This window comes from Rana temporaria, chromosome 6, assembly GCF_905171775.1.
Source record: "Rana temporaria chromosome 6, aRanTem1.1, whole genome shotgun sequence".
Taxonomy (NCBI): domain Eukaryota; kingdom Metazoa; phylum Chordata; class Amphibia; order Anura; family Ranidae; genus Rana; species Rana temporaria.
In genome coordinates this window covers 172,658,562-172,683,902 of record NC_053494.1, presented here as the reverse complement: position 1 = coordinate 172,683,902, position 25,341 = coordinate 172,658,562, and the positions used below count along the sequence as shown (strand labels likewise).

The 25,341-nt window shown below is 42.0% G+C and overlaps 1 protein-coding gene across 1 annotated transcript in view; it reads left to right on the top strand.

The window, feature by feature from the left end:
• LOC120944054 (bile salt export pump-like) overlaps positions 1 to 25,341 on the top strand; it is a 122,348-nt gene that overhangs the window by 57,604 nt on the left and 39,403 nt on the right. The window contains exons 16-20 of the mRNA XM_040357823.1: positions 4,317 to 4,497; positions 6,298 to 6,373; positions 15,891 to 16,035; positions 18,857 to 19,012; positions 24,741 to 24,845. Coding sequence (XP_040213757.1) covers positions 4,317 to 4,497; positions 6,298 to 6,373; positions 15,891 to 16,035; positions 18,857 to 19,012; positions 24,741 to 24,845 — 663 coding nt within the window. The remainder of the gene's footprint in view (positions 1 to 4,316; positions 4,498 to 6,297; positions 6,374 to 15,890; positions 16,036 to 18,856; positions 19,013 to 24,740; positions 24,846 to 25,341) is intronic.

Below are 25,341 nucleotides of genomic sequence, written 5' to 3'. Positions count from 1 at the left end.
ACAGGTAAGTGTGCATTTTTTAAAAGTCAGCAGCTGCAGTGTTTGTAGCTACTAGCTTAAAAAAAAAAAAAAAATTGCGTGGACCTCCGCAGTAAGTCATACTATGATATTGAAAAACAAATATAGAAGGTTGCACTGAATGATTCATTACCTATTGAAGGAGATTCCATTAGAAAAAAGTATTAAAAGATCGGATAAAAAAATGCTTGCCATATATTTTAAGTTCCAAGTTTAATTTTGCTCTTAATTTTTGGGTCCTCCATCCCTCTTGTGTATAAAAAAAAATGCCCAGGATTTACACTTTTACTCCATAGCTGGTGTTTCCCTTTAAATACTGCCGAAAAAAGATCAATAATTACTGTCCAATCACTTTTTTTTTTTGCTATTCAGGGGATAAAAAAAAAAAATATTCCAAAGGGAAAAGAACTTCACACATTGAACAGGTTTTGTTGTATTCAGTTGGATGTTCACATTGATAGCAAGAGGAAGTTGTAAGCCGTGGGCCACCTTTATCACAACTCAGAGCAGGACTATTTTTGCAATGTCTGTATTATGTCACAGCACCAATACTAATTGTATGGTCTTTTGACACAAGTTCTCGTTGATCGCATGAGATCATTTACAGGAGGTCATTTTAGGTGATCTACCGTATCAATAAGAATACATGAAAGTATAAACTGACTGCATGTAACTGAAGTTTTTCATCAGATCTTTATTTTAAAAGATTATACAGTATGGCTTTTCAACAATGCCAGAATCTTTGTTTAAAATATATGTAGTGCATTAACAAAACATTTCTTTAGTTTTGCATAGAGTAGGATTGTGAAAATGTGAACCCTTACCATGTAAAATAACTAATTTAGTTTAAATAAGAAATGCAAGGCGAAAATGTTATGTACATTTTTGTATAAGGGGCTTGGAGAGTTAGGGGTGGAGACTGCCAGGGGGCGTGTCAGGAGGAGGCAGAGAAACAGCAGCACACTGATTTATTTTATTTTTATAGAGCTGCCAATTTACACAGCACTTTACATATATATTATACATTCACGTCAGTCCCAGTCCTCAAGGAACTTACAATCTAAGGTCCCTAACACACATTCATAAATACGCATGCTAAAGCCAACTTAGTCAGGATCCAATAAACCTGCCAGAATGTCTTGGAAGTGTAGGAGGAAACCAGAGTACCCAGAGGCAACCCATCAGTGCATCAGCACAAGTCTTGGCCATTGGAGGACAGCCAGGCTGTGCTCCCAGCACGTCCAAATAACTGACGATGCAAGGATGGATGTGCTACTGTGCCCAACATGGTCAATTTGAGATAGGAATGCAAGGGGGCTGACAGGATCACCGAGTACAGCCATGGCCAAAAGTTTTGAGAATGACACAAATAATAATTTTCACAAAGTCTGCTGCCTATGTTTTTATGATGGCAATTTGCATATACTGTACTCCAGAAGGTTATGAAGAGTAATCAGATTAATTGCAAATAATTGGAAAGCCCCTCTTTGCCATGAAAATGTACTTAATCCCATAAAAAAAACATTTCCACTGCATTTGCGAAAAAGGCTTCAAGGCGCCCTAAAGAATGTCCAACAAGTGCCAGGACCGTCTCCTACAGTTGATTCTACTGCAGGATCGGGACATCAACAGTGCAGAGCTTGTGCATGGATTGCAGCAGGCAGGTGTGAGTGCGTCTACACACACAGGGAGGCGAAGAATTTTGGAGAATGGCCTGGTGTCAAAAAGGGCAGTGACTTCTCTCCAGGAAGAACATCAGAGACAGACTGATATTCTGCAAAAGGTACAGAGATTGGACTGCTGAGGACTGTGGTAAAGTGATTTCCTCTTATGAATCCCCTTTCCGATTGTTTGGGGCATCCGGAAAAAAAATTGTCCGGAGAAGAAAAGGTGAGCGCTACCATCAGTTCTGTGTCATGCCAACAGTAAAGCTTCCTGAGACCATTCATGTGTGGGGTTGCTTCTCAGCCAAGGGAGTGGGCTCATTTACAAGTTTGCCTAAGAACGCCATATATAAAGAATGGTACAAAAACGAAAGGCGGGTGGAAAAAAATAAGCAATTTCTGTCTGTGTCCTGTTGGGGTGGTTTCCCTTTACATTTTGTCTCGGAAATGCAACATGTGAGGAAATCTCCCTAATGTGAGGGGAATTCCTATCTTAAGCTGGGTATGCCCTAGCAGATTTTCATTTGACATTTTTCATTTAAGAACATTCATTATATTTTCTAATTATTAGTGGGGTCCGATCAAAGTTTGTTTTTGACTGCAGTGACCTGAAAAATTCAAGGACATTTCTTCTAGATTAAGCACATTTCTAATGCCCCGTACACACACAATCGAGATTCCCGGCGGTAAAAAGTCTGCCGGGAATCCTGGGGGGGGGGGGACGACAAGAACCTGCTTGGTCACTTTCCCTGTGTACACACCAGAGGTTTTCCCATCTGGAAAACTGCGGTTAGACCTTTGGCTCTTAAAGCGGTTGTAAACCCGCATATACTTTTTTTTTTCTTGCACCTGCAAGGCAAAAGCCATAATGAGCTAGTATGCACCGCATATTAGCTCATTATGAAATACTTACCTCGGAACGAGGTAGGGAACTTACCTGGTCAACGCCGAGCCGAGCGTGTATTCCGGGTATCGCCGCTCCAGCACTGTGATTGGCTAGAGCGGCGATGACGTCACTCCCGCGCATGCGTGCAGGAGATTTCCTTTCCGGCATGGGTTGGCGGGGCCGGCCATTCAGCCGAGGATCCCCCCTGCGAATGCGCCGCTGCAATCAGCAGCGCATTGCGAGGGGAATATCTCCTAAACCATACAGGTTTAGGAGATATTCTTTATACCTACAGGTAAGCCTTATTATAGGCTTACCTGTAGGCAAAAGTGAAAAAGGTGGGTTTACAACCACTTTAACAGCCGTGTGTATGCTCCACCGCAGTGTTTCCCAAGGTATTTTATTAAACATGTAAGTGACAACAGGAAAAAAAAAATCAGCCAACGTGTTTTTGGGGCCAGACAATTCCATTTCATTGGGGCTATATAACCCATTAAGATGTTTAAAGGGCTCAGAGAAAAGCTCCTGGTACTTGATAGAAGGTCTAAGTATACAGTACAATATTTTTTTTTTATCTATATTTTTTATATATTTTTTTACCATACAGGTATATATATATATATATTTTTAATTCTCGGTAGATTACAGGATGCCTATATTCTCTAATTTTGTAGTCCAGTGATGACACTACTAATAACGTGTTACAGTATAAAGTGTTGCTTTAAATCGAACACAAGCTATATTTTTTTAAAACCATGACTAGTTTACCGTTCTGAGTTCAAAATCGATATTTGATCATACAGCTTTTTTTCATGTAAACCGAGTCCTCTTTCAATACAAAGCTCAAGTATTCACGGAGGGACATTTTGATCCCAGAACAAGGCTTGGTATTTTGAACTAAAATGAGGCCAAACCGAGGCTTGGCAATCCGTCCCAATACATAAAGGTTGCCAAACTTGTGGGAGGTTTGATTAGTGGAGATGGCTGTATCCTTTCTGCTCTGAACAGTACATATTTGCGTAGTGACAGACATGGACTCCATGCCCCCAATGATGTCAACCCTGACGAAACGCGTAGAAAGACGTCCATGTCTATGATGTTGCCACACACGCCAAATATGTTTACATGTTGGCCACTTTCCAGGAATCAGTACATGCTGGATTTTATCAGAATTTCTATGAGTTTTTAGCATAATTTTTCTTCAATAAATTGTTATACATTTTACACTATTTGGTCAATTCCCTTCTTTCCTATGGGCTTTGATATGAAGCAATCCTTACCATCAGCCATGATACTATCCCCTTCAACTTAACCAGAGGAAGTTGATCAGATCTTCTGTGCATATAACATACGTTTGTCTAGACTCTTAAAATTTGGAGTCTAGACTTCTGGTAAGGAGGCATATTTTTATGTGATTTATGGTGGAGGTGCACCTGGGTGATCGACTCTCACAAATTACCTGTTCACTTAAATTGGACACTCATCGGGAGACCTGGCTTGCAATCTCTGTTTTTTTTTCCTTTGGAGAACAAAATGAACTGTTTTACTCTATGGACACTTTTTTTTTATCATTTTGATTGCTTAGCGCGGCAACATTTTTTATTCAAGGTCCAAGCCTCCCTACTTTATCCTAAACTAAAAAAAAAGTTTTAACTTTACATCTACTTTAAGGAATACTTTAGTACCTGGTCTAAAGTTTTTAGAAATAACTCCACTGTCAGAGTAATATAGTTTGTTTTCTGCTATAGGTACGCAGTGGAAGAACTACAATTTCTATTGCTCATCGCCTGTCCACAGTTCGGACTGCTGATATAATTGTGGGATTTGATGGTGGCAGAGCAGTAGAGATGGGAACCCATGATGACCTATTGAAAAAGAAGGGAGTTTACTTTACTCTTGTCACAATGCAGAGCCAAAATACCACTCCAGGTAATGTGTTATATTCCCTATAGATATAAATTTGAGAAGATTACAGACTGCAAACCAAAGAACAGACTAATCAGTCCTGCTTTGTAAATCATAGCTGCCAAATAGTCCATTTTGATATATATGCCTAAACTGTGTCATTCTTCCTGGAGCAAAGCTACTTATTGACGCTCCTGATTCAGTACTTAGGGTCAAAGTGGTTCAGCAGCCCCCAGAAATCCAACAGCAAATTCTTCTATTAAAGAAAAAAATTGTTTTTAAATGTCAGAGTTTCCAGGTATTTACTTTGAACCACAGTTCAACTAATCATATTTTGATCGTCAGAAACAATGAATCAGACTGGGACAAAAGTACAGTTAAATCACACTTGTTTAATAATAAAAGTAAATAGAACAAACATAGTCAAAACATAGTTAATATTCGGTAACCTGAATGGATAGTCAGACAAGCTAGAAAGTCAGGAAGCCAGGGATCAGCATAGTGGAACAGCAAGCAGGATCTGGAGCCAGAAGGAACGTAAGCCAGTCTTTAACAGGAACGCAGGATGTTGACCAAGGTGAAGGCAGAGATCATGTGGACTAGATGGCTTAGGTAGGTAGGACTGACGAGCAGGAAATCATCAACAGGTGAGTCACTGTGGAGAGATAGGAGCTGGAAATAAACCTATAGCTGAGCGGCCAGCTCAGAGAAGGAAGGGCAGCGCCCAGCCCTGACATTGATGCACTTTGTGCAAATATTTTAAATTCTATAATATAAAATTTTATTTTTTTGCTTTCATGTAATCGTCTTTTTTGAGTATTTGTTTAAATGAATTATAAAAAGGTTTACTAAAAAGCCCCCCACCCCTCAAAGTCAAATCACCTGTAAAGGCAACTTAAAAATAAAGTTGTTATGTAATAAATAAATACATAAAAAATACTTACTCCAGCGCTTGCTTCTGACATTTTGCCAAGGTGCAGATGACATCACTATGCTTCACTGCTGCCTTCTAGGATAGCTGGGTGCTTGGAATCCTCCAATAATGTACTCTGGCCTATTGCAGTGATGTCCCCCAGGAGCAATGGAACCCAGGCCAAGGTAAGCTTTATTCTTTAATTGTCTTTTGCAGGTGATTTGACTTTGGGGTACTTTCAATAGAGAGGACCGGTTATTTTCATGCAGATCTGCTTTAAAGAATATGTAAACTTAACCTTTTATATTCCTGATATGTGCCTGCTGTGCCATCTACTTGCATGAAACTCCTGTTCTCTTTGTATTGCTTCCTTTGTGTGAAATCACCTGTATTCCAACCAGTCCCTCTGCTTTCTTATAATAATTGACCACACTAGTCACGAGAACAAGCCATGGTCAGTTCTCTAGCTATGTTGGAATCTCAGTGTGCTCTCCTCCAATGATCAGATATGTCCTGACATGCCCTGCCCCAGCACAGCCACTGGGAAGCTCAGTGTGCTTCCCCTCCCCCCAGCTCGTATGCAGCTGAGAAAAGAGGGAATGTGATCACTTAAAAACTAGGGAAAAAAAGTTACTTATAATGTGTTTTTTTTTTTAATATCTATAAAGAAATGTTTTTCCTTTTACTTCTATTTTAAACATAATGGGTTGTTTTACAAGGTGATCGTTTGCAGTCACTTTAGGGTAATATTTTCTATAACATTTTGTATTACGGTATATATTGCATGTTTTAGGAAGAATGGGGAACATGTCTTGTCACTTGGCTGCCCCCTAGTGGTTAAGTATTAACTTACATATGCAGTTTACTTATTTCAATTTAGAATACTGTACAATTCCTATTTTCATTTTCAGAAAAAGTTACAGATGAAAATCCTGATATTGAAAAAAACAGGACATTCAGTAGAAGAAGCTACCAATCTAGTTTCAGGTTTGTACAAATAAATTGTGCTTTTTAATGCTTCTGAATCCTGTGATTCCGCAGGCAGAGCCCTGGAGGTACCGTATATTTTGAAGAGGCAGGCTAATCTAAGAATTTCCACCTGCCTAAATTTGCTGGTATTTGCATTGCAGATAAACATTGGCTATAACATGTAGGAACAGCACAAGCAGAGGGTGAATGCGAATCAAAATATTAGGCAAATTCTCATTTGTGGGCTAGTAAATCATGTGTGCTTCAATATGTGAGCAGAGGTGAGTGTGGTGGGTCCATATGATTCAGTATTCAACCTTATGTTACTAAAAGCTGAATTTTCCATTTATGTGCCATGAATGGTGGTAAACGTGATATGATCCAGCAGACATACCGGCAAATCTCGATGGTTAATGTGCTTTATAATTAGAAAAAGATCCACTGGGTTAAATACAGTAGTTACATAGTTAGGCAGGTTGAAAAAAAGACACAAGTCCATCTAGTTCAACCAATAAAAAAAAATAATACAATCCCATATACACAATCCTTCACAGTTGATCCAAAGGAAGGCGAAAAACCCCAGCAAAGCATGATCCGATTTGCTATAGCAGGGTAAAAAATTCTTTCCTGATCCCCCGAGAGGCAATCGGATTTTCCCTGGATAAACTTTACCTATAAATGTCAGTATCCAATTATATAATGTACATTTAGGAAAGTATCCAGGCTTTTTTTAAAGCAATCTACTGAGCTTGCCAGAACCAGCTCTTACTGTGAAGAAACCTTTCCTTATTTGGAGATTAAATCATTTTTCCTCTAGACATTCTAGACAAACAGTTCCCCCCTTGTCCTCTGTGATGAAGGGGTTGTAAAGGTTCGTGCATCCTATGCATTAAGGTGAAAAAACACCTGTCAATGACGCCCCCCCCCCCCGTTTTACTTACCTGAGCCCGTTCACCTGCTGTGAAGGGCCCAGAGTCAGGAACTCCGCGTAGCACGCGACCCCAGGCCAGGAGGGCCATAGTGGTGGGGCCCGTGATGTGCGCACACCCTAAAAGTGGGTGCCGCATCCTGGAACCCGCGAAGAATCCAGAACAACGGCCTCTGCCACAGAAATCTCCCTCCCCAGCATCCCCTGCGAGGGAAAACTCCTCCATTTGGCTGCTGGGAAGAAGCGGCTCCGCCTGGACCCCTCTGGCGCCACCTGCCGCCCAGAGATGGAACTGCATCCCTGGAACACAGACTGACCCACAGAACAATCCAGATTTGGCGACAGCCAAATTTGACAAAATCAAGAATGAGAGCAACATAACTCTCTCATTCCCCACTAAATTTAACATAGCGTCCTTTCTGAAAGTAAAGGGCCGCTACATTACTTACTAGGGATTTTGTTCCCTGTACCTGATATATGGAGTCCACACCCTCCGGTATTTCTCTTCCTGTTCCCTCAGCCCCATATTAAGATTTGCCATCTGCTGAATCCCTGTTATTCTACCTAACCATTGTAGTCTTGTTGGAGATGCCGTGCTCTTCCAAAGGACTGGGATACAGGCCTTTGCTGCCGTAAGTAAATGCCTTAACAGGGAGTTTTTGTATTTTTCAGTAGATAGTGGAATGTCATGCAGCAAGAATGCTGCTGGGTTTTCTCCAAGAGTCACTGCGGTAATTTCTTTGACTATTTCAGATACCATCTTCCAAAATTCTTTCAATTTTGGACATCCCCACAATATGTGTATCATGGTGCCAGCAAAGATTTGACACTTGTGGGAATACCTGCTTTAATAATACTGGAGTTCTGTACCACCTAGTCAAAATTTTGTATCCCCCTTCCTGATATCTGGTGGCCAAAGACGCCTTATGTGTAAACATGAAGATCTTAGGCCGCGTACACATGATCAGTCCATCCGATGAGAACGGTTCAAAGGACCTTTGTCATCGGTTAACCGATGAAGTTGACTGATGGTCTGATGTGCCTACACACCATCAGTTAAAAAACCGATCGAGTTCAACGCGGTGACGTAAAACACAACGACAGAGAAAAACTAAGTTCAATGCTTCCAAGCATGCGTCGACTTGATTCTGAGCATGCGCAGGTTTTTAACCGATGCTTTTGCATACTAACCATCGGTTTTGACCTATCGATTAGGCATCCATCGGTTCAATTTTAAAGCAAGTTCTAAAATGTTTAACCGAAGGATAACTGACCAATGGGGCCCACACACGATCGGTTTGGACTGATGAAAAGGTCCTTCAGTCCGTTTTTATCAGTTTGGACCTACCGTGTGTACACGGCCTAAGTTGTCTGTGCTTCAGAGAATGTGATCCCCAGATTCCTTTCCCACGCTTGTAAGAAGGCTAGTTCTTGTGGGGCTTCTGACTCAGTTATAGCTCCATCTTCTGGCTAACAATAAATATAAAAACTTTTCATTCAACATTTCATAGGTACTTGACTATGGAATAAAACCACATTTTTAATTATATTGCGCTATAAACATAATTGAGGAGAAAATGAATACAAAAACACAACACACTGCAATATTTCCTAACAATAATTCTCTTGCTGTACAAGGACAGTTTAGTGCAATATCATGACATACAAATATTCCAAAGGCATTGTTCAATGTTAATTTAATACAATAGTGAGCCCGGAACGCAGCTGACCTACACATCTGATGGATCCTCTATTGATGTGTCCTTTTCAGATTATGTTAAATTGCTGCAAATCAAATACATTCCTGTAATGCTAAACATCTGTTCTTGTTATATGCTGGAAACATTCTGTATAAAGCAAGGAGTTTAATGCTGGAAATTACATTTTCATTGTTCTTTAAATCAATTAACATCAGTCAATGTCATTGATCCTAATAAATTACTTAGCTATACTTGTAAATTAGAATAAAATCACGACTGATCATGAATACCATAAACATTGCTTGTCAAACACTGGAAACAAGCTTGGCCTAGACATGCACTTGCCACTTGTATTCTTATTAAAGTGGAGCTCCGGGAAAACATAACAAAGATTAAATACATATATTGGAGCTGCTTTGCCAGCCAAGGATTTCTATTTCTGTCCATTCGTTTCTGAGATTTACACAGCCCTGGCACACAGCACGGCTCAGTCTACTGTGGGAGAGGACCTAATTGTTTAATGCTTTATCTGCCAAAGCAAAGCATTTGTACTTTTGGCCAGCTCTTCCTGTGATACAAACACCTCTGCCAGTTAAGAACATCAGACTGCGACTAAATAAACTTTACTGGTTCCTGGCCAGCATGAAGCAGATCTTAAAGTGGACTTTCAGTCATTTTTTTTTACTTTCCATCTATTAAATCTTCTGCCCTCATTGTTTTAACTTTGGATAGTAAAACATTTTTTTTCTGCCAGTAAATACCTTATACAGCCCACTTCTTATTTCTTGTCATTAGCCTAGGCTTATAACATCATGAACAGCTCTGTTCATATTTCACGTCTGAGGTTTGCAATCACTTTAAAGGTAAATACAATGAAATTGCATAGATGTGAACTCCGATCTTAACCCTCCTGGCGGTATCCCCGAGCGTGACTCGGGGTGGATTTTTTAGGCTGAAATCGGTAACCCCGAGTCACGCTCGGGGTAGCTACTGTATGCAGAGCCTGCAGCGCGCGCTGGCTTACCTTGTTCCTGGATCCAGCGATGCCACCACGCTGTGTGAGCGAGCGGGACCTCGCTCGATTCACACAGTGTCCTCCTGTGCCGCCGATCTCCGTTCCCTGCGACGTTACGACGCACGGGGGTGGAGAACGGCGCAAAATTCAAAAAGGTAAACAAACACTATACATACAGTATACTGTAATCTTATAGATTACAGTACTGTATGTAAAAAAAAACACACCCCCCTTGTCCCTAGTAGTCTGCCCAGTGTCATGCATGTTCTTTTATATAATAAAAACCTTTCTTTCTCCCTGCAAACTGTAGATTGTCCATAGCAACCAAAAGTGTCCCTTTATGTCAAAAATGGTTTTAGATCAGCTAGAAAACAGCGATAATAAATTATAATCACTTGCAGAATTGTGCGATAGCGATTTGTGGGGAAATTCGTCATAAAAAATAAATAAATAATGACAGCAACAATTCTGCAACTGAGCAAATTTCAATGATTTTGAGTTGATTACATTATTGAATAATTTTTATTAGAATTATTTTATTATTTGTTATAATTATTTATAATAATTTATTATGTTATAATTTATAATTTTGTTTTTAAAAAAATGTCATACCCGGGATGCCTATTAGACTCTGGTTTGGTCAGATTTAAGTGAGTTATTCCTAAGAATTATAGGCCTACAGTATAAAACGCCAAATTTCCTTGCAAAAAATGGTACCGCTTTCAGCATCTTTTTTCTGAAAGAATCATACCGCCGGGGAGGTTAAAGTGGTTGTAAACCCTTACATATACCCAGTGAAGTGACCACTGACCAGCATCTGGTAATACATAAAGGTGAAACAAATCCTCCTACATGGGTTGTAACTTTATCTGCAGCCTTCTCCTCTCTACAGTGGTTAAAAATACACAGATTAAATGATGTTTCTCTGCTCCAGCAGGCTGGGGCTCATAGAGCAGCTAGCTGAGTGTAATCTGAGATCTAAGTGGAGGGAAGGTGCACCACCCTTAGACAGTGTCACATGGAAACATGCACAGTTGAGGCTGTCAGTCACCTGCTGTGTGCTGAAGGGGGGGGGGTGTCTCCTTGAATTATCTGGTGTCTGTGGAGACTTTCAGAAATGACTCAAGCAGACAAATAAAAGGAGACAGAAATCCCACTATGTGCATTGGATGGAGGCAAGCACACACTATATGATGAAATGCTTGGTTCATTGCAACAGTGCGAAACTAGCCTCAAGTTTTATGGAAAATGTCCACTTTATACAACAGAATAGAATAAGGAAACAAATAAATCATCTGCTAATAACTTCAACAATTAAGGAGTGTAATCACTACAGCAGCCGAATGATATTTGTTCAGATAATGAACAGTGAGGACATAAATTCTGAAAGCTGCATCTGTTAGCAGCCATAAAACACTCTATTACCTCCTGTATAATATGGGAAATCAGCTCAGGCATCTGTCTTCTGGATCTCTCAGACATTACCACTCTATTAGAAAATGGTCCTGATGGAACAAAATGCCTGTCTGAAGCCGCGTACAGACGGTCGTTTTATGCGATGTAAAAAAACGACGTTTTTAAAAACGTCAATTTCATTGACAGTGTGTGGGGGAAAACGTCGTTTTATGTCTTATAAAAAACGACCAAAAAAAATTGAAGCATGCTTCAATTTTATGTGTCGTTTTTCAAAACTTCGTTTTTGTGTCACAGAAATTGACCGTGTGTAGCAAAAAACGACGTTTAAAACGACGTTTTTGAACCCGCGCATGCCCAGAAGCTAGTTATGAAGCGAGCTTCAATGGAAAAAATGTGGTGAACGTAACCTCGCTTTGCTAGAGCATTGTGAAAAAACGATGGTGTGTAGGCAACGTCGTTTTTGAAAATTGAAGTTTCAAAAACGTCGTTTTTTACTTCACAGAAAACGTCGTTTTTTTACATCGCATAAAACGACCGTCTGTACGCGGCATGAGAAGCTACTCATGGAAACAGCTGCAGTGAAAATACACTTTTTAAATGATTATATTTAGGATTAGAGGCGGGTTTTATTAATAAGAATAGGAATCCAGATAAAATACACTGTATCTGTTGGCACCCTATTTTAAAAAAGCTTTTAAGGCAGGTTCTCTAACCTGCACAATTACTATTACCCCTGAGAGCTCACATGAATCAAAGGGTGGTCAAAGGATCTTACATTCTTTGATTACCTTATTAGTATTATTTCTTATATTGACTTTGAATAAATCAGTTATCAAAATATATTCTTTGGTGGTACAATATGCAGTATTAGAAAAAAAAGTAAAAAAAAAAAAAAGAATTTCTAAACTTTAAATTACTCCAATCCAGTCTAATTACTACAGATTTTTGAGATTAAATTTTTTTTAATAGCATGGATCCCCTTTTAGATGAATGTATATGCGTGCAAAGGCATACTAACCAATAAGTAAATGTTAGGCCCCATACTCACGAGCAAACATGTCTGCTGAAACTGGTCCGCAGGCCAGTTTCAGCAGACATGTTTGGTCGTGTGTGGGCGCGAGCGGGCCGAATTCCAGCAAACATTTGCCCGCCGGGCCTTTTCCCAGCGGACAAATATTCCTGGACTTGTTTTAAAACAGTCCGCTGGAATCCTGCCCGCTCGGACATGTACGGTCGTCAGTACAGACCTACCGTACATGTCCAGGCGCCCGCCGTCCCTCGCATGCGTCGAATGACTTCGACGCATGCGTGGAAGCATTTTAAAGGCGGGCCGCCCACGTCGCCGCGTCATTGTCGCGGCGACACCGCGTCATCGACGCGGCGACACCGCGGACACGCCCCGCGTATTGTTTACGCGCGGACTTCTGTACGATGGTGTGTACAACCATCGTACAGAAGCCCTCTGGCAGACATGTATGGTGAAAACGGTCCGACGGACCGCTTTCACCATACATGTTTGGTCGTGAGTACCCGGCCTTATAGGTCCCAGGACACTGTTAACCAGTGGCGGATGGTGCTCCATTTTTTTGGGGGGGCAAAAAAACACAAGCCAACCCCCCCCCCCAAGTCGGTCGGTTGGTCTGTCAATCAGTCCCCCCACCCCAACCTCATTCGATCCATCCATCCGTCTGTTAAAACCCCCCATATCGATCGGTTGATCTGCAAACCCCATCTAGGTCGCGGGCCTGTGTCACCTCCTCGGTGTCTCCTTCTCTGCATCTCCTCATCTGTGTCTCCTTCTCTGCGTCTTGTCCTCGGTGTCTCCTTCTCTGTGTCTTCTCCTCAGTGTCTCCATCTCTGTGACTCGTCCTTCTGTCTCCTTCTCTGCTTCTCCTCCTTGTGTCTCCTTCTCTGCATCTCCTCGGTGTCTCTTTCTCTGCGTCTCCTCCTCGGTGTCTCCTTCTCTGCATCTCCTCCTCGGTGTCTCCTTCTCTGCATCTCCTCCTCTGTGTCTCCTTCTCTGCATCTCATCTGCATCTCCTCCTCGGTGTCTCCTTCTCTGTCTTCTCCTCTTTGGTGTCTCCTTCTCTGCGTCTCCTCCTCTGTGTCTCCTTCTCTGCATCTCCTCCTCGGTGTCTCCTTCTCTGCGTCTCCTCCTCGGTGTCTCCTTCTCTGCGTCTTCTCTTAGGTGTCTCCTTCTCTGCATCTCCTCCTCTGTGTCTCCTTCTTGGCGTCTCCTCCTCGGTGTCACCTTCTCTGCATCTCCTCCTCGGTGTCTCCTTCTCTGCATCTCCTCCTCGGTGTCTCCTTCTCTGCATCTCCTCCTCGGTGTCTCCTACTCTACGTCTCCTCCTCGGTGTCTCCTTCTCTGCATCTCCTCCTCGGTGTCTCCTTCTCTGCGTCTCCTTCTCTGCATCTCCTACTCTGAATCTCCTCCTTGGTGTCTCCTTCTCTGCGTCTTCTCTTAGCTGTCTCTGCATCTCCTCCTCGGTGTCTCCTTCTCTGTGTCTCCTCCTCGGTGTCTCCTTCTCTGCGTCTCCTCCTTGGTGTCTCCTTCTCTTCGTCTCCTCCTCGGTGTCTCCTTCTCTGCTTCTCCTCCTCGGTGTCTCCTTCTCTGCGTCTTCTCTTCGGTGTCTCCTTCTCTGCGTCTCCTCCTTGGTGTCTCCTTCTCTGCGTCTTCTCTTCGGTGTCTCCTTCTCTGCATCTCCTCATTGGTGTCTCCTTCTCTACATCTCCTCCTCTATGTAACCTGCTCAGTGTCTCCTCTTCGGTGTCTCCTTTTCTGCGTCTCCTCTTCGTTGTCTACTTCTCTGCATCTCCTCCTCGGTATCGCCTGCTCAGCATCTCCTCTTCGGCTTCTCCTCCTCAGCGTCTCCTGCTCTGCGGCTTCCCCCTGTGTCTCCTCCTTGGTGGCCAATATGGTCGCTTCTCCTCTCGACCAATCAGGTCTCAGGACCGGTTTTCTGATTGTCCGTGAAAGACAAAAGCGATTTTTAATTCATGTGCTTCAAGAAAAAAAAAACATTTAAATGCATGTATCCAGCGCCCTGCATGTAGATTGGGGGCAGGCACATGGATTAGGGGGGAGGCACCCCTGCGCCCCAATGGAGCAGCCGCCACTGCTTCTAACCCAGCCCACGATCTGAACTTCACTTGCACTCCTTCCTGGTGGTAGCGCCCAAATTGCAACCACTATATGGGCTGGTCCGATCCAGACCATGCCTCTAAATATGCAAGTACTGCCCATTATGCCTACTTTTTTTTTGTTTTTCAACCAAACCCCCCCTTTAAATATATGGGGCCAGTGCCGATCCTGACCTCCCTGGGGCCCTGAGCAGAATGACATGTCACATTAGAGTTGAGAAGCGGGGGGGGGGGGGGTTATTCTGCTGTCGGAAATTACATCTTACATTAAAGTGAGAAGCGGGGGTGCTGACTTTTTCTTACCTCTTCTCCCATGCGGCCAGCGAGTCAAAAAGCGGGATGAGGGGCCGAAAATGACTTCTCACCAGGCAGGGGCCTCTAGTAATTTTGAGGGCCCTCCGCAGCTTTGCGGGGCCCTAAGCGGCTTGCATAGTGAGCCCTTTAGGGCGGATCGGCCCTGTGTGGGGCCCACCCACTTGCAGCCCTGATCCCTGCAGTCAATGCCTTTTTGAGTTAAGCCTAGTATACACCACAATTTTGTTTGCATTCAACCCAGCAGGCTGAACGAAAAAAACTGACAGCTTGTGTACTAACAATTCAATGTTAGTACATCCATATCTCCTGTTGCGCTATTTTGTTCAAACAGGGGGACTGCTCCCCCACCAGAACACTCCAGGCATTGCTCTCAGCCATTGGCTAAGAGCGCTGAATGTGAGCTGGTTGGAGGCTCTTTTTAGGTCACAAGCCGTCCGACATTCAACCCGTGTGTACTAGGCTTAAATGTGCATGTGAAGTAAGTACAATAAGGCCAATGCTGTGATCCCAGAACATGTCCCTGGACACCACATCAGCGGTACAGAGGGCCAAGTTACAGGATCTGACATCTTTGAAGAAGTTAATCAAAACGTATTTCCCCAAATGACCATCATGATTTATAATGTCCTGTAGCTCATGATATAGAATCTATATTCATATGTAAGCCATAGATTGAAGTACATTTAAATTTTCAGGAGTTCCCAAAGAACTGCATAAACATTGGTGTCAGCGCCTTTAATATTGAATGTACTGTATTCTTCTTATATTCTCAGCTTGTAGTCTGTTGTGTAATTGTGCTGCTGTAGCGGAGCAGTCAAATTTAGAAAGTTGGTAGATATTTCTCATACTGGAACTTTAGAATCGGTTGTAGCCAGTATCATTATCTACAACTCTCCAAACATCCATGAATAAAGCTGTATGACTAGATATCTGACCATGTGATTTAATGAAAATAATATTTGCAACAAGTATTGTCAAAAATTTCACTTATCCCAACAATATTAAATTATTCTATAGGAACACCCTACGACTTCGTACGAAATCACAGCTTTCCAATCTGTTTCCTGATTCATTGTCTGGTACTGTGAGCGGACCTTCTAGTTTACTGTCCAATGAAATTGAGGAGATGGAGCTACAAGACAATAAAAAAATTCAGAAAAAGGTATGTACATAGTATGAGTCATTCCTAATAGTACTGCGGTATTTTTTTTTCTTGTCCCTGATGTGATCAAATGATCGCTAGTTGAACTGATAAGTTCTTTGGGACCCTGAGCAGTTCACTTACACCAGGCATGTCCAAAGTCCGGCCCGGGGCCAAATGCGACCCCCCTGTTGATTTAATATGGCCCCCCCTGGGGATTTTGATATATATATTGTTTGTGGCCCCCAGGGCCACAAAAGATATATACTGTATTTATTGGCGCTGCCTTGGAGGGGACAGGGAGTGGGCAGGACGAGTGCCATCGGATTACATAAAGAGAATCCCCTGTTTACTCAGCAGCGTCTCTATTGGAAGTCTCGTCTCCTGGGATACCATTTGACGACTGTTCTGTCTATCATAGGAGGCGGGACTTTGTATTAAAGAGGCCACAGGGTAAACAAGAGATTCTCCTGTTTGTAATCTGTCGGCACATTAAGGTAAGGCTGCATTTATGGCAATGGTGAGGCTGCATTCATGGCAATGGTAAGCCCGTGCGTGTTATACGCCGATAAATACGGTATATCCAAATAACACGCCCAAGCTCATCCTTAGTCCTAAGCAGCGCTCTGGGATTCGTTGGGGCCACAAAAGAATTATATATAGTATATCCAAATAACACGCCCAAGCTCATCTCTTCACCACACACAGCCAGCAAGGCTAGATAATTCTTGTTGTGCGGTGTATTAGTGCTCAGACGAACACACTTAGACCAAATTTCAATGGTTCAAAGAATGTCAGGCAAAATAGTCGGCCCTCACGCATGTTCACTAAATCAAATCTGGCCCTCTTTGAAAAAAGTTTGGACACCCCTGACTTACACCTTCCAGAGTATACAATAGATCTCCTTTTAGGCAATCTCAGCTGTCATCACTAAACAAAGGTCTGTAGTGTTACCCCCATAGAAGCCACTGATTAGGATAGGTTCTATGTTCTTTGCCTCAACCTTTCCCAAAAAAACTCATCCCCTTTAACACACCAGGTTTAATGTACCGACATGCAATATTAAAGGAAATTAATGAAGGTAATACTTAGTACCAAGTAGTGGCACCATATCAAAGAACGCAGGCACCAAACCAGGTAGTAAAGACAAACTTAATATGTTGTCACCCAATATGTTTGGTAAATAGGCAAGTATAAAATAAATGAACAATGGTAATAACACAATTTATCATATAAAGTAATTAACCATAGGGACTAGGCATACGATGACATTTTTCATCCAGATCAATATAAACAGTGGCAAGGCCACCAAAAGAGCATTTATGGTGGTAATTATAGCGCTAGACCAGCTGTCCACAGGAAAAGGAGGATGGAGAACAAAGGGGACTTGCAGAGTAATTAATACAAGAGGGACAGTCCTTTGAGATGTTCTTCTGCTGGCTATTGTTGAGGCCCGTAAAGTGTGCTGGTGCACTTAACAACAGTGTCAGTGCTGAGACAACAGTGCTGAGAGCACTGACTGGGAGCCGATCAGCAGATCTTTTTCAGTCATACCCCTTTGACGGCCGCCTTCTGTTAGACCAACTCCACTATATGGAAAATTTGTGCTAGGTTTAAATAGATTAGAGGTCATTTGGATTGACTGTTTTAAAAAAGACTGAATGATCCAAAGCTGATACAGATTTTGACTCCCAACACCAATAAAGGAATGGAGTCACATTGACATTTCGCAATATTTGCTGGATAATGTTTAATTTTGATATCATTGTTTCATTGGTTGCTTGGAGATGGTCTTTAAAGCGATATTAAATCCCCCCCAAAAAATGTATTAAATTGCATCTCACCAATTCTTAGATGTGCTGGCTGCATTTTTTATTTTTTTTGCAGACTTTAACAGACCATGCTGTCAACACAAAGTAGCAGTTATAGGGTTGAGACAAACCATTTAGCACTAACATGGGTGTGTACTATAGTCAGACTTTATTCATTTATGTAAAACCTTTATCCCAAAAAGGAAACGGTTGCTGTAACTGCTTATAAAATGTTAGCTGTAGTTCAGCTTATTGGGGGTTCAGTGAGGGGCTCATTAAAGAAACTTGGGAAGATGGCTAACCCGATGAATAGTGTTCTGCAATGATGTGAATGTGATGTGATATGTTCTGTGCTAAAGACACTCATTCTGTGAATATGTGATGCTGTGTTGGAGATACATATGTGAGAAGAGTTGCAGTGAAGTGTTGAAACATCTAAGAGTGAACATTCTTTTGTTTTAATAATGGGCCTATGGCCAGGAGAAACTTATCCAAAGTGGTGGATCCAAAGATAGGTATGTTAGGCCTCGTACACACGACCGAGTTTCTCGGCAAAAACCAGCAAGAAACTTGCTGTTTTTTTTTTTTTGCCGAGGAAACCGGTCGTGTGTAAATTTTTCGACGAGGAAACTGTCGAGGAACTCGACGAGCCAAAAAGAGAGCATGTTCTCTTTTTCCTCTACGGGAATGGAGAAAATTGGCAAGTCGAGTTCCTCGACAGCCTAACAAGGGACTAAACGAGCAAAACGATGTGTTTCTCCCATCGAGATCCTCGATCGTGTGTACGAGGCCTTAGGCCTCTATCCAAGAAAAAGAAGGTGAGACCTGGGGGCAGCATGGCACTATTTGTCATACAATTCACGTCCCCTACATTTTATTGGCTGGATCGCCAGGTAAAATAATGGAAAAAAAACAAAAAAATAATAATTGGTAAGTTGCAATAAATTACACTTTTATTTTTGGGCTTTAATGTTCTAGCATAGTCACAAAGGCAGAGTTTATTGATCATTTCTAAACTTGTTTTTCACCAGGGTAAACATAAGAACAAGAAAGAAAATAAATCTGTTTTGAGGATATTGAAGTACAATGCCCCGGAATGGCCCTACCTTGTGTTGGGCTCTGTAGGTGCTGCCATTAATGGCACACTTACTCCCTTGTATGCTCTTCTCTTCAGTCAGATACTTGGGGTAAGTAATGTTCATTGATGAATGTATGCATTTTGTATACACGTACCCAAGCTGTTCTGGTACAGGTTCCTTGAACCAATACCATTCTTCTCTACTAGTAGAAGAACATGAGTCACCCTACAAGGCACTCGTACCAGTCTGGGAAAGCATTAGGGTTGAGTTACTAAAACTGTAGATTGCAAAATTCGGTGCAGCGGTGCAGGGTAGCCAATCAGCTTCTAACTTTAGCTTGTTCAATGAAGCTTTGAAAAAAAAAACCTGGAAGCTGACTGGTTTCTATTCAGAGCTGCACCCGATTTTAGCAAATCAATCTCATTGTGTTCTAATGTCATCCAATGACACTCTTTAGTGTATATTGAGACTTGTTAAGGAAAAACTTTTCTCAGAAGGAAAAGAGCCTTGATGAAAAAGGAGGGGGGGAGGTTAAGTCCCTGAAACGCGTTGGCTTATGTTACAGAACAAAAGCTTTTATACACTGTACAAACTAGTGTGCTGCTACCGTAGTTTAATTTTTTTTAGCAGAATGAAAAGAGGGTCATTAGCTTAAAAACGGTTAACATTTAACTTTAACAAAATTAACTAAGGAGATAAAACCTTTAAGTGGTAGTGCTGGGTGTTTTACCTGAAAACAAAGCCTTCCAGGACCAAACTACCACTCCCCTCTTCACCAGGTCTTTCTTCTGTCATGATTAAGCACTAAGTATTAGTTTGAAACGCGTCAGATGGGTGTTTTAGTTCTGCTGTGGCTTGTAGTTTTTTATCCTGTTTTACCAATAAAGGCAACAAAGATTTTTTTTGGAGTGCGGCTGTCCAAAAATATTTCTTCATTTTTGCTATACGCATTGCCAGCACCCGTGGCTTTTGAGAGGAGGCTGCATGTACAGTAAATATCTCCTAAGTGGTACATGTTTAGGAGATATTTACACTATCTATAGGTAAGCCTCATTATAGGCTTACCTATAGGTAAAAGTCAGAGATGGGAGTTTACTCCCACTTTAATAGATTATTTTCTGCTCATCTTCTCCCCTGCCTCGTACTGAAAGCAACATTTAAACAGAGCATCTTATGGAAATCTTTTGTTACATAATAGTAGCTGAACTTTGTGTCCTGGTTCAGTCCATCTTGGTTATGACATCCTAGGGCTTAGCAAAATGTAAAGCCTGAACTGCACTGAGGGAGTAAAGGCAGCTGCAGTCTGCCTTTACAAAAGTCCTAAAGCCTCGTACACACGACCAGTTTTCCTGTCGAGAAAACTGCCATGCCAGCTTTTGGCCGGGAAAACTGTCCGTGTGTATGCTCCATGGCAGTTGTCCCAACAGGAAAACCACCGGGAATCCTGGCAGGAAAAATGAGAACCAGCTCTCTTTTTTCCTGCCGGTATTCCTGGCGGTTTTTAACCCGGCAGTTTTCCTATAGGGAAAGCCGGCAGGGGAGCATACACACGGCTGGGATTTTCACGGCCAAAGCTCTCATGGCAGGTTTCCTGCCAGGAAAACCGGCTGTGTGTAGGGGGAAAAAGCTGCCGAGCCAGTTCTCGGCTTTCCTCTTGGGTTTCCCGGCGGTAAAAAGTCAGCCGGGAAACCCGATCGTGTGTACTAGGCATAAGAAGGAATTTGGAATTGTCATATAATTCCAACAAACTATCTTGCCATTTTCTAGCTTTGCTTTAAGGGGACACCTGTCCTGAGGGGCTGGGACTGGAGGTATGACATTTTTTAGTTGCTCGGTTGTCATGCTGATCCTTTTGACTTCATTGATTTATGAGTAACTAACCTTCTCAGAACTCTGAGGCCCCGTACACACGGCCGAGGAACTCGACGTGCCAAACACATCGAGTTCCTCGGCCAGTTCAGCCCTGAAGCCGCCGAGGAGCTCGGCGGGCCGAGAGCTCCCATAGAACAACGAGGAAATAGAGAACATGTTCTCTATTTCCTCGTCAAGCTCCTCGTCGGCTTCCTCGGCGAAATTGTACACACGGCCGGGTTTCTCGGCAGAATTCAGCCAGAAACTCGGTCGGAAGCTGAATTCTGCCGAGGAAACTGGTCGTGTGTACGGGGCCTGAAACTGCATACTCACTCCCGGTAATTGTGACAGTGTGGAAGCCATTAGATCATTATGACAGCCAATATTTTTAAAATGAGAATACATCAGTGACAACTTACATACTTATTTCAATGATGGCTTTCTTAATGTCAAGCTCCATTTTTGTTAAGAAGCCAAAAACCCTCTCCGAGTCTAAACAGTGCAAGCGTTTTAGCAAACATGCTTCTTGTCTGACACTGATGCCTTGCTAGCACTTTTAACTAAACTGAAGTATTTATTTTATTCAACCCAGCAATGTTAGTACAGCAAACTCCCCAATGTGCTATTGTGCTCTGATGGGGGGACCCCCCCCCCCTCAGAACACACTGGTCAGTGCTTGCAGCCATTGGCTCCAAGTGTTAATCGGATTACGATCAGCTTCTGGTTTTCCAGCATGCTTGTTTGAAAGAAGCCGGTCCTCAGATCGGCTTCTGTTGGGCAAGAAGCTGTACACATGAGCCCAAAGCCAGCCGGTTTGTACTGTAATGGCTGATTTTGCCCGATATTTGGCCCCTGTGTATGGGGCTTCATTTGGAAGATCTACACTCATTGCCACCACCCAACCAGTCTTGGTGGGGTTGATTTACTAAAGGCAAATAGACTTTTCAAAGTGCAGTTGCACTAGACTACTAGAGCAATTGCTCCAGAGCTTAGTAAATGAGTAGAAGCTCTGCTGACTTCCATCATCCAATCATGTGTATGAAAAAATGCTGTTTTTTTTTTTATTTCTTTACACCTGATTGGGTATTCTTTGTAAAGTGAAGCTTTACGTCATTTACCAAACTCTGGGGCAACTGCACTTTGCGAAGTGAACAGTCCATTTACCTTTAGAAAATCAACCCCACTGTTATATTAAAAACATGATTGCAGCCTTTGCAAGTCACTAGTAAATGGTGCAGAGAACATTTCCAGCTGCCACGTTGTAGCACTTTAATTATTTTAGCAGTTTTATCAAATACAAGCTGCTACAGCTTGAAATAACAAGTTCAGTTCTAATAATATTAAAATAAAATGTAAAATTCAATTTCTATGGTATAACTTTAAAAAAAAAGCAAAACAAAAATAAAAAACACATAACAACTGTATGTATGAATGAATTTATCAAAATAAAGAACACTAGAGGGCAGCAGTGGCACTGACCAGAATCAATCCACTGATCACATACAGATTATTTCATTTATTTCATTATTTCATTTTTTGGACTTTGATGCAACATCTACTTTCACAAAACTTTCCTGTAAACAACATTTTTCCTAAAGGAACATAAAAACATTTCCTAGAAGCTGCAAATTACTAAATGTGTCTACATATAGCAGTAAGCCGCTGTAGTGAATTGAAGTCAGAAGGTAAATCACATATACAGTTTTGTCTTCTATCTGAATCCAAATTAACGTAATGGGAGGATCTACTAAAACTGGTGCACATAGAATCTGGTGCAGCTGTGCATAGTAACCAAGAAGCAGGCCCGTCGCAACAAGGCAAGCAAACCAAGCAATTGCTTGGGGGCCCGAGCCGGAATGGGGCCCCAAGCAGGGCCCTCGCCGCGCTTCCTATAAATGCTGCAGCCGCCTGAGCACTCTATAGAGAGCCTCAGGTGGCTGCAGCACTGCTGTCTCTCTCGTCACTTCTTCCCCTTCCCTGCAGCATGGCTGAGCTCCTCTTCCTTCCTCCTGTCCTGTCAGTCCGGCGGGGTACCACGCGGTACAGGAGATTCAGTTTCCTGTTCTGGGCCGGACTGACAGGAAGTGCACACTGAGTGCTTACTTCCTTTCAGTCCAGCCGGGAACAGGAAACTGAATCTCCTGCCGCGCAGTACGGTAGGGAGGGGGGGGGGTTAAAAGAATATGGGGGAGGGAGTAGGCTTTGCGTGCGTGCTGGGGCCTCCATGTCCATTTTGCTTGGGGCCCCCAAATTCCTTCAAACGGCCCTGCTAAGAAGCTTCTAACTTCAGCTTGTTCAAGCGTTGACAATAAACCCTAGAAGCTGATTGGTTACTATGCACAGCTGAACCAGTTTTGTGTGTACCAATTGTAATAAATCACCCCCAATGGGTCTGGGGATAATTCCCAGATCAGGTCACTAAAAACTGATATTTTAGTTGTAAGTGAAGGGTTATGGGCTAAAGCAACCACTGGCTTTAGAAACTGGTTTTAGATACTCCAACAGTTATATCTCCTTATCATCATTACTGAATTTCTTCCTGGCCAGTTCTGTTCTTGTCCATCTTTGTTCAGTGTTCTTCTCAATCTTTATTTGCTCCAGGTCCTCCTATTTTTCTCCTTTTATATAAAATATTTAAAAGAATCTAACAATGAAAGTGGGAATTCAAAATGGCCATGGGAGGTGTGCCCTCACCAATAGACCCCCAACGAATATATGACTTTGTTAGATGGTTTAATATAGGATTACCATTAGACCCATTTCCAGGGGATAGTCCCTATTGTGAGGGGTCTGTCCTTGGAAAACAGGCGCCCCCAGGAACCTGGCAGTGTAGCTCTTGCGATGCGTTGGTGCCAATTTCAAATGAAATTATTGCATAGGCGCCTCCATGCCTGGGGGGCCCCAGCAACAATGTTTTCAGTGTTCCAAGTAATTTCTTTTGGTGCCTCATGCATTTTGTCTTTCTATATATAAATTCAAAAAGTTCAGTGCTTAAATATATGCAGCTGTTTCTTCAATCCATCAACAGGTAAGTATAGTCAGTAGAAATTGTAATTTCTAAATTTAAAATATTTTTAGTTGGTGGGACTTTAAATTAGGCTTGATGGGCTTGATGTTGTTCGAATCATGAATTGCAACTTATTATATACTATGTTTTTATACGATTTTGGATATACTTCTGGTTCCATCGTTTATCATGTGTTACATTGTCTATTATGCTACTATTAGAATATCATATGATTTACCAATCATGTTTATATCATACATTCATTGATCTACTATGTTTACCTATAATGCACTATACCCAAATGTGTTATGAATAAATATCATATTTTATTATATTGATTGATTCATTCTGCCCTTAAGCCTCGTACACACGACCGAGGAACTCGACGGGCGAAACACATCGTTTTCCTCGTCGAGTTCCTTGTTAGACTGTCGAGGAACTCGACAAGGCAAGTTTCTCCATTCCCGTCGAGGAAATAGAGAACTTGCTCTCTTTTCGAGTTTCGAGTTTCTCGACGGAAATGTACACACGACCGGTTTCCTCGTCAAAAAAAAAAAATCCCAGCAAGTTTCTTGCTGGTTTTTGCCGAGAAACTCGGTCGTGTGTACGAGGCCTGAGTGTTTTGTTTCATTTAAAGTCCCACTTTCTCCCCTTGTCCCCATTAGTCTCTTTTCAAATATAGCCAGTAGGTTCAATCTCAAAGATCTCACCAGATTTTCCAACCCATTCATTAATTAATGGGTCTGATAAAAAAATGTTTTTGTAATTTTCACTTCATCGTCTCCATGTCTTCTTTAAACCTTTTCACAATCTCGCCAGTGCATCAACTGTGAGTGATCACTGTCTTGGAATTGATGTGTTTGCTTTCTGGGACCATCTTGTTAGTTGCTTATAAAATAAAAAATGTTCTTCATATATGACCAATTTATTCTCTATAGATGTACTTTCTGAGGTTTCTGCTTTTCCCTTCCATTTTAGACCTTTTCATTGCCAGATGAAGCTGAACAGACACGACAGATAAATGGGATGTGCCTGTTATTTGTGATAATTGCAGCAGTGTCGCTTGTTACCCAGTTCTTACAGGTAAGTCTGTAATGTGATTCTTTAATGCTCAGTGCATCTATGAAATGTTGTTTAATGTTAAAGCTGAATTCTAAGCAAGCAGCTAAATATATGAAAAGTCTTTTACCAGTTAAAATATTTGTTATTCTGTGAAGTCTTGTGATTCACACAAACCTGTCAGACAAAACAGCCAGGCTGCAGGGTGTGACTATAGTCATAACAGACCTTGCAATGGCTATGGGGCCCAGCGGCACAGGGTGCCAAGAGCTGTCTGGATTATGTCAATTGAGATTTAGAAAGGGTCCCATAATGGTTTTGCCAAGAAGCCCACTTAGGCTGTCCATACATTATGCAATTTTCTTTCCTTCAACCCCTGGTTTAAAGGAAGAAATTGCTTGATTCCCCCATCAACACAGTTAAGCACAGTCATTAACTGATACAGAAACAGCTGTGTAAGGCCTCGTACACAGGGTACCAAAATCAGAAGGGAAAAGTCTGAAGACGAGTTGTAGATTTT